At 31.4% G+C, this 13,784-nt stretch overlaps 1 protein-coding gene across 22 annotated transcripts in view; it reads right to left on the bottom strand.

The window, feature by feature from the left end:
• LOC127062483 (sodium channel protein para) overlaps positions 1-13,784 on the bottom strand; it is a 57,358-nt gene that overhangs the window by 26,567 nt on the left and 17,007 nt on the right. For 21 of the 22 annotated variants that reach the window (XM_050990778.1, XM_050990796.1, XM_050990776.1 and 18 more), the window contains 8 exons: positions 11,115-11,270; positions 10,263-10,468; positions 7,963-8,091; positions 4,581-4,672; positions 3,569-3,781; positions 3,303-3,363; positions 2,722-3,031; positions 983-1,267 (listed from right to left, as the gene is read on the bottom strand). In XM_050990778.1, the coding sequence (XP_050846735.1) occupies positions 983-1,267; positions 2,722-3,031; positions 3,303-3,363; positions 3,569-3,781; positions 4,581-4,672; positions 7,963-8,091; positions 10,263-10,468; positions 11,115-11,270 (1,452 nt within the window). Of the gene's footprint in view, positions 1-982; positions 1,268-2,721; positions 3,032-3,176; positions 3,364-3,568; positions 3,782-4,580; positions 4,673-7,962; positions 8,092-10,262; positions 10,469-11,114; positions 11,271-13,784 lie in introns of those variants that run through there. The other variant, XM_050990799.1, reaches the window with a different exon arrangement.

The following is a 13,784-nucleotide window of genomic DNA, read 5'->3' as shown; positions in this document are numbered from 1 at the left end:
GAGAGAGAGAGAGAGAGAGAGAGAGAGAGAGAGAGAGAGAGCAAACTAATACGAATGGAGTATCGTCCAAAAAAAAAACGATACGCATATGCATACATTAGAAATGATGATATAGAGAATATATCTATATACGATTATTACATCGAGAAAATAGAGATACGAAGATCGGCTAGATCCATTCCGAAAATTCAAAACCGAATCTCCAAGAAATTTCTCTGACTAATCCAGCAGTCTTTCGTATCTCCTTTCAAGAAGAGATCTCACTAACGAACTCAACTTATTAGTATCAAAAGGGACAAAGACAAACGATATGAAGAATCTAAGAGCTTTGGAGATAGATTCTTTATGCATCGAAGCTACGCAAACGTAAAAGGATTGACGTTGAATGAAAAGGGAGAAATACATCAAAATATACACAATTAAATAAAGGATTATATGTTAAGATACGTATGTACGACGAGCATGCTAAATTATTACAAAACAACGAGGGATACTTTTTACTTGGTATAAAGCTCTATCAGGCAATGACACACTCGACTCGTCTCGTATCTGCTTTTTCAAGTTTGTTTTGGTTTATCTTTTTCTTCTTTTTTTTTCTTACTTTTCCGTCTTTTTTCTTTTCTCTCCGATATATATATATATATATATATATATATATATATATATATATATATTCGATACAAGAGAGAGAGAGAGAGAAAGAGAGAGAGAGAAAGAGAGAGAGGGAGAGAAAGAGAGATAGATTAAATAGACAGAGAGAAAGAGTATGTGTACGTGCATCTGTATGGGTGCATGTATTTGTGTATATGTTTGACGTATGTACGTCAGCGAGTTTGAAGTCGAGAGAACGGATACGACGAGTCGAGACTAGGGAATTAACAGATAATAAGTGATAATACAACGTCGAATATCACGTCGAACGGGAATAAATATAATACTCGAGAGAGACGTTTACATCGGCAAATCCTTTGACGACACTTACGGCGCTGACTTTCCGCACTTTACTGGCAGCGCTGTGGTTGTTGTTGATCTGCTTGATCCTATGCTCGCTAACAGACTCGATCGATCTTATGCTGATCTTCTCCTTGTTGTTATCGTCGTTACCCTTTTCCTGGCCAACGAAGAGTTCATAACTATGACAAGAGAAGTCCGACGGTGACTTGACGATCTGGTCAGCTGCCGCGGCTGCGGCAGCCGCAGCTGCTTCTCTCGCGGCTGCCTGCGCCGCTAATTTGTTCTCCTTCACCATCATGGCTTTTTCGACTTCCTGTCAGGATCAAATTAAGCTACATATATGCACATCAACCCATTCCAATTATTTTTTTCTTTTTTATTTCTTTTTTTATTTTGTTATTTCTTTTTCTTTCGGTCAATCTCAATCGCGACGCGATCGAGAAAAAAACTTCCGCTTCCATTGAACGACGATTCAATTTTTATTGGCTTTCTTTTTTTTTATTTTTTTTTGTTTTTTCCATTTCTTTCTTTTCGTGTTCTTGCAATCGTAATTTTTTAACTAACAATTGCAACTACGTATAATACGATCAATTTTTTGTTTTCGTTTGCGATTTCAGGCCCGTCGGTAAGTCATAGCGGTTCGGATTTAATACACGTCCGTCCGGTAAATCGACGTGAGAAAAAAAAACTAAACGATACGTTCAACAGATTCGTATTTTTCTGTTTCGTCTTTTTTTATTTTTGATCCGACGGAGAAATCATAAGTAACGATTATATACAGGGTTTTGTAATATTAATTTTGACGTCAAAGTCTGTTAACGTGGTCTCGAGTCTAAAAAAGTCTGTAGTTATATCATTCGAAAGTTTAAAAATTTTGTTCAGTTTCTCAAATGGAACTCAAGTTTTTCTACTTTTCTTTTTTTCTCTATAACAAAAGAGGCGTAATTATTATCACATCGAATATCGTTTGATACTATCTAATGTTATAGAAAAAAGTTGAGTACCAATTAAAAAACTATAGAGTATCTTTCAATCATCGATCTCGTAATAATAAAAATTATTTAATAATATATGTACGTAATACGTATAAAATGGATCATTTCGGAAAATATAACATACACTTTTTTCTTCGTTGAATATAATATTAACAGATGTATAAAGTAGTCTAGTAATACATGTGAAACACCCTGTATAATTGATCGAAAAGAAATATACCCGTAAAAAACTCGTCGATGCTATACACCAATTATAAAGATTGTCTGTTCTAAAAAGAGAAGGAAAAACATATAAGTAAGAAAAAAGAGAAAAGGAAAAATAGTCAAATTACTGGACGGTGAGACGTGTCATAAATGTCCTATGACTACTCCTCAAAATGTATGTATATATATACACATACACACACATTTATATAGATAAAACTTAATCAGAAATCAAATAGATATCTCAAACTCAAGAGAAAAATAAATAAACTGAAAATAAAAAAAATTAATGTCAAAGGAAAGTCAAAGGACAATTACACGTATGACTTTCGACGGGTCTAAGGACCGTATGCGGGGTCTTGTAAATAATAGGAAATAATCATATAATGATTACGGATCATATTAAAATGACGTGATCTAAATGCAAATAAATTGCAAGATAGATCGAATCGTCTATCGATCCTTAATCAATGGTTTGCGAAAAAAAAAAAAAAAAAACAGAAAAAAACAATATGTTCTTTTTCCTAAAATTAACAAGCCACCTTTATACGAGTCCTCATTCGCATACCCTTATTGCTTCCTCTTCGGCAGCCTCCTCCTCTTCCGCCTTCTTTTGCAACTCGTCGTATGACATCGCTACGATAGCGAGGATCAAGTTGACGAGATAGAAAGAACCGAGGAAGATGATGACAATGAAGAAGAGCATGTGCCACGGTCCGGCCGATCGTAGTACCAGTTGATAAAGATTTTCCCAATAGTCTTGGGTCATAAGACGAAAGGCAGAAAGTAGAGCCCAGCCGAAGCTGTCGAAGCTCGTGTAACCGTAGTTCGGGTTGTCGCCGTATCCTTGTAAGCACGTGTAGCCAGGAAGGCACTGCCTGTACTCGGATAACTCGATTAATTGTTTGATCGAATAAAAACGTTTAAAAAAAGAACGACAAAAAACTTTATTGATTCGTGTTAAAATTTATTATGGCTTGAAAAATTATTTGAAGGTGAAAGGGAAAAGGATCATTGGATGAGATCGTTGTATAGAAAAGAAGAATTGAAGAAAAGAAAGAAACAAAAGGGTGAAAGAAAGAAATACAGAGAAAGAGAGAGAGAGAGAGAGAGAGAGAGATAGAAAGAGAGAGAAAGAGACAAACTTACCCAGCTCCCGACGAATTCCCGCACAATGGCATGTTTCCAGCCTCGTCTACGTACCAATTAGCTGGACAGATAGAAAAGAAAAACAAAAAGAAGGCTGCGTGTCTTTGATTTGTATGTTGGATACCTACTGAGAAAGAAGAAGGAAAGAGGAAAAGAGAAAGAGAGAGAGGGAGAGAAAAAAAAGAGAAAAAAAAAGATGAAGAAGAAGAAGAAGAAGAAGAAGAAGAAGAAGAAACGACCTGATGATCGGCAACCGGCATACGTACTTTCATTGCTAACGAATCTCTCCCAGTTCTCGTCGGTGAGATTACCCCAGGAGCTGTTCGTTGGAAAGTTCTTTATACACTTTTGCGTTAGGACCCCCATGTAAATTTGAAGGCCCATCAGCGCAAAAACGGAGAGGGAGAACATCGTCAGGATTATCACATCGCGCAGATTCTTCACGGACTCTATCACAGCGCCGACAATGGTTTTCAGACCTATACAACGATAAAAAAAGAGGACGACAGTGTTTAAAATAATGGACAGGAGTAATTCATTATCGCGATTACTTGACCCCGACGAAATGCACTCTTTTTATCATTGAATTTTTTTTCTTTTTTTTTTGTTCTTCTATCTTTTTTACTTTATTTTATTTTTATTTTTATCTATTTTATTTTCTTTTTTTTTTTTGAAATCTTTTTTTCGTCGTGGGGATAAAGATTATGATGATGATGATGATGGTGATGGTGATATAATGGTGATCGGTTGACCGATGAACGAAAGATGTATGTATATATATACATACTGATATTGTATATATAGGTGTATATACAGAGAAAAAGAGAGAAAGAGAGAAAGTGAAAAAGACAAAGAAATGAGAGAATGAATGACAGAATAAGATATGGTGAAATGTGAAAGACGATGATAGTCTTTGATTGATGTTGAACGATTGAGACGGATGACGAATGGATCGAGAAAAGGAAAAAGATTAACCAGACGAAATATGTTTGATATGTATGCATGTATATGGATCAGGGAAGAAGTATTTGTGTAAGTAATACCAGAAGATATGGTATCGAGATTATGAACAGAGAAAAGAAAATTCCATGTAGCAGAAAAATTTGAAAGAAAAAGAATATATATATACATACATACATATATACGTATATATATATATGTGTGTGTGTATATATAAAGAAAAAAAAAGAACGTAAAAGTAACGACATCGTGACAAGTGTCTAGAAAAAATCATCTAAATAATCTGCATCTACACCCAATTCTATCCTCTAAGCATACCTGGTACAATAGCGACAGTCTTCAAGGCTCGGAGGACTCGAAATGTCCTGAGAGCGGCAAGGTTGCCTAGATCTATGCCCATCGTCACATAACTGCAATACACCCGAACATCACACATATTACAGTGATACAAACAAAAAACCAAAACGTTTTGAAAAGGGGTTTGAACGGAGGGTAGGATGGATAAGGGTATTTTTGTTTCTTTTCTTTTTTTTTGAGGGAAATTAAGGATGTAAGTAAGTAAGTAATTAAGTAAGTAAGTAAGTAAGTAAGTAAGTAAGTAAGTAATTAAGTTACTCAAAAAGGTTATACTCGCTACTTCCTATTGGCAAAAATCCAAATCTGCTCGATAACTGCGCGTATCCTTTAAAATAACTATCATATATATATAAAATATAATATAATATATATAATATATATAATATACAATATATAATATATAATATTGTATATATTAATTATATATATATATATGTGTGTACACATATATATGTACTGCATGCACGACGTAAGGAAATATGTAATAGGTATCACGAGACGATTTCTTTCCTTCTGGACTTTCGCAACGAGATCTAGATCGAGATCGAGATCGACATCGAGATTAAGATCGACACATGATTTAACGACTCGATCGTGAACTCGAGACGAATAGACCATGAAGCGTAAAAAGACAGAATCAAATCTATAATGTTACGATCACGTTCGATCATTGATCGATATGATAACGTAATATTTATATCGATCGTCAATCTTACGCTTAATATTACGTATACGTAACTAAACTACAACAATTATCAATTGGTTTATTTTATCGACGTATACACACGGTGACGAGTGGCTGATTGAGAACGTTTTATTGATTGTTAATTGATAACACGATATGGCTCCTCGAATATGTATTTCAAAGTGGTATATCTTTTTATTTATTTCTTTGTTGTTTATTCTTTTCTTTTTTATTGTTAAATAATGGGTAAACGAAAAAATTGCTCGTGAGCATGATTATTATTAATAATTTCAAATGCTAACAAAAATCGGTTCGATACAAGATCAATTTGTAGCTACATTTAACAGGATTTATGGATCGCGTGTATAAATCATTCAACGATAGTGAGATTGAATGAAAGAGATAAAAATAAAAAAAATAGTAATAAAGCTCCAGGTCTTTTTATTTTGATGATAAATTGCTCGATATTCCGTTGATACCACTTCGAAATATGTATATGCGGATTACGATTACAAAAACAAAAAAAAAAAAAGAAAAAATGCGGATAAATAAAAAATAAAATGAAATAAAAGTGAAAAGAATAAAAAAAAAGAAAAGGAAGAAAAGAAAAGAAAGAAAAAAAAAGATAAATGAAAATCAGAAAGAAGCGTTTATGATCGTTCTCAATCTCTAATTCGCCACACCTGTATACACGCGATATGTAAATATAATACTAATCTAATGAAATTACGATGACAATAAAATTACGCCTCGACCGAGGTTTACTAGCGATAATAAATAATTTCTATCCCTACCTAAATATACTAATTCATGTACCTATACGTCTAAACGTGTACATATGTATTGTATTTATATGTAAGTACGTATGTGTGCCTTGTTCAAATAAATTTCCTCGATGTAAGTGTAAATATAGCATGTATGTTCTATCTGTGTATAATGAATCGAGTAATAGGTATAGTTTCTTCAAAGGTTTCTCTAATGAGTATTGTGTATGTATGTGTATGTGTAAAATCAGTGTGATCTGAATGATAATGAATAAGATATATACGTATATGTATATATAGATACATATATATATACATACATACATATATATATATATATATATATATATATATATTTATATATATATCAGATAAAAATCAGTGCTACACAAATTCGAATATAGCGTACTTATAAAACGTATCTAGCGAAGAAATTCTACTTTCATAACCTGGAACATTTGACTTGATACTAATTAGCGTTTTTTCGGGTAACGCTTCACCGACCCGCAACGGGTCGTACGGCGGTCGTTGTGATCTTTGAAATCGGTCCAGCCACCGCGACGCGGCTAAGATCGTCGTCGTGCCACGAATCTACCCGTCGAACTAAAGGGACACAGGAAATAATGTGTTTTACAGACTAAACGAATGAGAAAAAGAGAGAGAGAGAGAGAGAGAGAGGAAGAAAGAGAGAAAGAAAAAGAAAGACTAAAGGAAGTGAACAGAGGATAAGAAAAGGTGAGTCTGACGTTCGCACGTGTTGAAGATATAGTTTTTTTTTTTCTTTTTATTATTTATTTATTTTTTCTTTTTTTCTTTCTCCCCTTTCTTTGAAATTAAACAAATTTATGAAACGTGCCTCACGCTCTCACCTCATTCGATATCGACTCGTGATAAAAATGATATTTATATAGGTATATACATGTATAATATATTTTTGGTTAAAGAGAGAAATTAGTATTAGAGATTTGTTTAGGTAGATTCGTTGGTGACATTTTTCTTTATAATTTCTTTCTTTTTTTACGCCGTTTCTTTTTCTATTTTTCTGTTTTGTCTCTCGTTATTTGTCCTCTTTTTGTTTCTAATTAAAACAATTCATTTTCGATCGATTCATTATTTTTCACAAAAATATACGCGTCGTATGTGCTCACGTATGTATATACGTAGGTACATTCTGTCGTGTACATACTCGGATATACGATTAAGATGCGTAGTACACATTTAGGTACATTAGGTGAATTAACGCGAAGAGAAAGAAAGAGAGAGAGAGAGAGAGAGAGAGTAATTTCGAAGAGGATTTAAAAATAAAAGTACAGAATGCAAAAGGAGGAAATAAAAAGAAAGAAAGAAGTCAGAAGAAAAGAAAGAAAGGGAGATGAAAATTGTTATCGAAGAGAAAAGAAATAGAAAAAAAAATAAAAACAAAATTAAGAGACGTGCGGTACCTCTCTCCTCTCTTCGATTTCGATATCGCGTAAGATATCGTACGACCTTAAACTCGAACACGATTCATGATCCCAACGAACGCCAATGCCCAGCGAGAAATTACGTTTTCTCTTTTTCGCGTACCCATTTATTTTATTTATTTTTGTTTTGTTTTATTTTATATTCTTTTTTATTTTTGTATTTCTGTATTTTTTTTATATTCGTCTTTCTCATTCGCCACACGTTGTATGCGCTGAACGCGTACAGACCATTTCGATATACATATGAATGTATATTTTATTTATTTTTTTTGTGCTTTTTTTTTGGTTTCTGTGTTTTTCTCTTCTTTCGTTTATTCTGTTCTCTTTACGTTTATGATTTTTTTCTTTGTTTACGTTTTTCTTTTCTTTCTGTCCTGAGTTCGTTTTTTGCTTTTGGTCTCTTTATAAAAAATAAAGTTTTAACTACTCACGCTAAAGCTATAACTACGAAGTCGAGCCAATTCCATGCATCTCTAAGATAGGTAAAAGGCTGCAGAATGAAACCCCTCGCCATCACCTTAACGGCGGACTCAAATGTGTAGATGCCCGTAAATATCACTCTGAAAACAACAAATACACCACTCAGCTTTAAATGCGATTATAGTCCTCTACCGTCTTTTTCTCTAAGGGAAAAAGCAATAGTAATAGTAATATATATATATTTTTTTTGCAAATTAACTTTACTTCTTTTTTATTTCTGTTTTTCTCTTTTTTATTCCCCTTACTTTTACTTCTATCTTTTTTATTTTTTTCTTAATTTCATTTACGAGTGTTGCGTGACGAGTGCGACGCGGCCATTTTGAGAGAATGATGGCTAAAACAATATGGCCGATCTTTTTTTCTTCCTCGCTTTTGCTTCGAAAGGTAAACAGAAAGAAAGATATAGTGAAGGAAAAAGAGAGGAAGAGAGAGAAAGAAAGAGAGAAATTTTTAATTTTTAATTTTTAAGTTTTAATATTCTTTCTTTAATGGCACGTCGCATCTACGAAAACGCATCACGTTATTTAATTTATTTTCTACCGGCAAATTAAAATACTTATCCCAGAGATCGGTACGTGGACAAATGACAGCTACGGATATTACAATGTCGAGCTCGATTCTCTCTTTCTCTCTTTTTTTCTTTCTATCTTTATCGAATGGAAAACAATATTTATACTTCGGAGAAGCAACAGCGATAGGGAGAAAATGTCTTTGTAAATGTTTAATTTAGTTATTCTTCGAAGTTCAAAAGGTCGAATAAAAGAGAGAAAGAGAGAGAATCGGCTACGCCTAGACTACCTCTAGACAGGCTAGGACAAAACTTACCAACGGAATACAATTTGTCACAAAATGTCTACTGTGATTATCGTGTGTGATGTATGAATACATATAGCACATATACAAAATATATAAATATATGTATACTGACATATTGCCATATATATGTATGTATATTTATATGTATATGATAATAATCAAGAGAGTAGCCTTGAAAAATTTGACGTATCATTTATTTTTAATTAAAGAATGTATCTGTAAACGTATATATGTATATAAAATAGGCTACTTTCATAATCATTGCATATTCATATATATATATATATATATATATATATATATATATATCTGTGTATATGTATATGTATCGGAGCTATAAAACATATAATATGTATCGAACATAACTCGAAATCTCTATATTATAGTCTTTCAAGTTGACAAGTTCAAGGGATTGCAAGCCATCGATGAGGTATTTCTATCTAATGCGCGTTCTAAAGCTTCGATAAGTGAAAACATGAGATAGAGATCGGTCGATGAGCGAGTTACTAGCCGGGCTAAGGTTACGATCGACTTGTACTGGTTCCTTCAGATGCACATGGAAAAAGAAAAAGAAAAAGAAAGCTTCCATATACGTATATATATATACACATACACATGTTTATATATATATATATATATATAAAATATAAATACATATTATAAGTGTGTATATTCATAGAAGAAATAAAAGGAAGAATCTTTGATCGATCTCAACCTATACCCGTGTCATCTACAATGTGCTAAAAATATTAGGTTCATTTATTCGAAACGATTAAAATACATAGGTAATAAGTGTTGAAAATTTTAAAAGAAAAAAAAAGAAAAAAAAAAGAAAGAGAAAAGTATTTCTTATAGGATTAACAGGTAAAGGATAACTGTCGCTTATCAAAAAATATGAGTTAGACTTCGTCTAGATCTAATTAACATTTAATTAAAAATACTTAATCGCTACGATGTGCGTATGAATCCATCGATGACGCAGATGGAAGAGCTAAAGAATCTTTTTGATTTCGTGTTTTTTCTTTGTTTTTCCTTTCTTTTTTCCTTTCGATCACTCAAATCGAACTTGTTATATTATAATATAATTTTTTTTTTCTTCGAGTTCGAGTTTCTATCGTACAGGGAGCTCGCTTTTGGGGCATCAGGGCGCGAGGGAAAATGGCGGGCGGTGCTGTGCTTCTATATATTATAATAAATTGCGATGAAGGGAGTTCGAGAAAGATAGATAGATAAATAGAAAGAAAGTCAGTCTGAAAGTAAGAAAGAAAAAAAAAGAGATAAACAGATAGAAAGAAAAAAAGAAAGAGAGATTAAAAATGTTGGAATACGCAGATATAGAGAAAGATAAAAGGGAAATAGAAAATTAGGTTTCTATGTAGATATAGTTGCTCAAACGAGCCACGAGGATCGAATAAAAAGGTTTGAAAATACTTACTCGGTGGACTCGATGGTAGGCGTGGTGGGCATGATCATGAGTATGCAGTTAACCAATATCGTAGTAATGATGAAGAGGGAGAAGAGTGGGTGAACCAGAATGTAGATAGCCACGCGTCGTATCGGGTTGAATGGATCGAGGATCCACATCGCGTCGGTCGCTGAGAACCTAAATATATCCTTTCCCTTGCTGACGACGACGAAGGTCTGCCGAGTTAGAAGAGAGAGAGAGAGAGAGAGAAAACAGAAGAAGCAAAATATACAATTATTAATAACCTTTCTTCTTCTTCTTTCTTTGATATATATATATATATTTTTTTTTAATAATAACTACTGAAATGATCGAAAAAATAAAATCGAAAAGCAATGGTGTTATATAATATTACATATAAATATAAATATAAATTTATATATGTAACTTTTGTATTATATATATATATATATATATATATATATATATATATATATAATATAATATATATGTGTGTAATATTATAATTCTCTGACTGAGAGTATTATGTTTTATTATATTATACATATTATATTACAGTATAGTATATATCATAGTAATAATACAGTAATATAATATAGTATATGCTATATTATATTATATTATTATTATCATAGATAATTGTAACATACTACATTGCATATACATATATGTATATGTATATATATTTACATAAATGATAGTAATAATAATAACTCTTATAATACTACAAATAAATAAAAATAAACGTAATAATAAAATCATATAAAAATTATAATAATTCTTATAAGATAATATTTTTATTATGAGATAAACGGGAAAGAGTGAGAAAAAGAGAGAGAGAGAGAGAGAAAGAGTTTATACCCTTTGATTTTGATAGAAGGTATCAATATCCTCGAGAGGTGTGGAGGCCAACTCGGGTGGAAATACGTTATGCAATCGAACCGGGATCGGAGCTCCTTGTTCGAGCGCCGGATCCGGTTGAGGACCCTCGTCCTCGTCCTCGTCGTCATATCGTACCTGCGAAACGAAACACCAAATGTCAGAAAATCTTCCATCAATTCGATTTCCTATCTATAACCTCGTATTCCTTTGCTCTAACACGAAAGGATCTTCTTCCAAGTCATCCCTCTAATACGATCTATGATTTCTTTCTTCTAAATATGCGTGAACGATTCTAAATCATTCGGTGACGAATGAAAAAGGAAAAAAAAAAGAAGAACTAGAAAAATAAGCAGGATTTTTTTTTTCTTTTTTTTTTTAGAACAGTTTTCAAGAAAAAACGGTGGATTGGTTATTGGTATTATAATGATTTCGTAATCGTTGGAAAATAATCGAATTTCTTATTTGATAATAAAATTAAGAAATAAATGAAATGTATAAATAATTATATATAAGAAATGAATATAAGAATAATGTATAATAAATAAAATACATAAATATAATATAATGTAAGAAATGATATAAGAAATATAAAATTAGTAAAATAAAATGAAAATTTAGAAAGGATTTTTAATAAAAAAGAAAAGGAAAAGAAAGAACAAAAAGCGATTATAAATTAATTTTGAAAAGATTAATATTTATGAATCCTTTCGATTTTTTTAAATATTCAACAAATACGACAAATCGATACACGCATAACCAGACCAACGTTCTAATCGATACTCCAATAAAAGTCCACTTGAAGATATACGTCATAATCCGCTTCTAAATCACAGCTCTATTAGCTTTTCAAGTGTTTTTTCTTTTTTTTTCTTTTTCGTTATTTGCATACCACGAAAGGACGCCCTGTAGAAAAAAAAAGCAAATAGAATAGAAAGTTTACAAAATTTGTTGAACTTTCGATATTACCTATTTTTTTCTTCTTTTTAATTTATTTTTCTTTCTTACATTTGTTATTTCGAGGACATCCATTCGTGTCTGTTTCAAAAGCGACTACGACGTCTAGTAATTGTAAAAAGGCATTATATTAAATATACAATATATACATATATATATATACATATATATATATATATATTTGTACGCATATGCATGTGTGTTAATAAATAATACTTAATAATAATTCGTGCTATAAAGCGTCTCCTCTCTCGAAATACGAACCTGAAAATCCGCGCGAACCATATGATTCGTCTCGAAATCCTGCGATACACGTTCGTGTCTCGCACAACTGCTTTCACCTACAAAACTCTATCTAAGATCGCCTACTTTTCCTCGAATCGAACACTCGAGACAACAATTTCGAGTTTCGACTTAAATGTTTAACTAAATAGTATCTACTAAATGAAAGCTTTATTGCACAAAGCAAATGTTTCTTTGATTTATGGGACACAGGTCATTAATTTTTTTTTTATTTCTATCATTAATAGTTTTAACATTTCAATAGATATGAAGATATTAATTAAACGAATAAAATAATAACAAAGATAAAAAGTTTCGTGCAAGAAAGTAAAAAGAATTATACTGTTTATAAATCGTAATGTATTAGTTTTTTATACTATCAAATTCTCAACAAAATCCAATAGAATCTTGACATCTAATTAGGCATATATAATAATAATAATATTAATAATAATAATGATGATGATGATGATGATGATGATAATGATAATAATGATAATAATAATAATAATAATAATAATAATAATGTTAATATTAATAATAATAACAAAAAGAAAAAGTTTCATGCAAGAAAAAAAGAATTATTTTATTTATAAATTATAATTTTATTTTTTTGTTATTATCAACTTCTATATGAAATCCCATAGATCTCTACGTTTGGCTCTGCAAATCCTAATGTCAATATATCTACATATATCTAAACAAATATACAGTATATGCATCATATATAGAAATATCTATATATCTATATATACATCTATATATATATATATATATATATATATATATATATAAATATATATATAATAGTATAGTATATCTAAAATCTAAAATATCAGCGAAGCGTGTGATTACGAAATAAATAAAGAAAAAAGAAAACGAGGTCCCTTGCGCTGAAACGTTAGTGCATCGTGCGTGATCCGTCCTAGATTCTCGCCTATAGTTCGTCTAGCTTCTTATCGCCCGAGAGCTTGCAATCGAGTACATATGTATGTATGTATATATGTATGTATGTATGTATGTATATATATGTATGTATGTATGTACAAACAAGTAAGTACATAATAAATATATATATGTTCATCGAGCGTGAGAAAAGAGTTTTTATATAAATCACATATATGTATGTTATATTTTATATACAATATATATGTACAATATATATATATATATATATATATATATATATTACAAATTTTCCTATAAAATTTTTACGATTTGTCGAGAAGAATTATGAAGAAGAAGAAATAAAAAAAAAAAAAAAAGAAAAACCAAGAGCAGCAGTAATAGCAAAGTTTTTTTCTCAAGAGAAAGCAAGCATTGCGATCAGCGGCATTCTTCTTCTACAAAAGCATATCGAGTGATGTTGGCTATGTATATCGACAAATCGATTGAATTTTTCAATATTGTTTT

This window comes from Vespula vulgaris, chromosome 3 (genome assembly GCF_905475345.1).
Source record: "Vespula vulgaris chromosome 3, iyVesVulg1.1, whole genome shotgun sequence".
NCBI lineage: Eukaryota > Metazoa > Arthropoda > Insecta > Hymenoptera > Vespidae > Vespula > Vespula vulgaris.
This window is presented reverse-complemented; position numbering and strand designations above follow the sequence as displayed.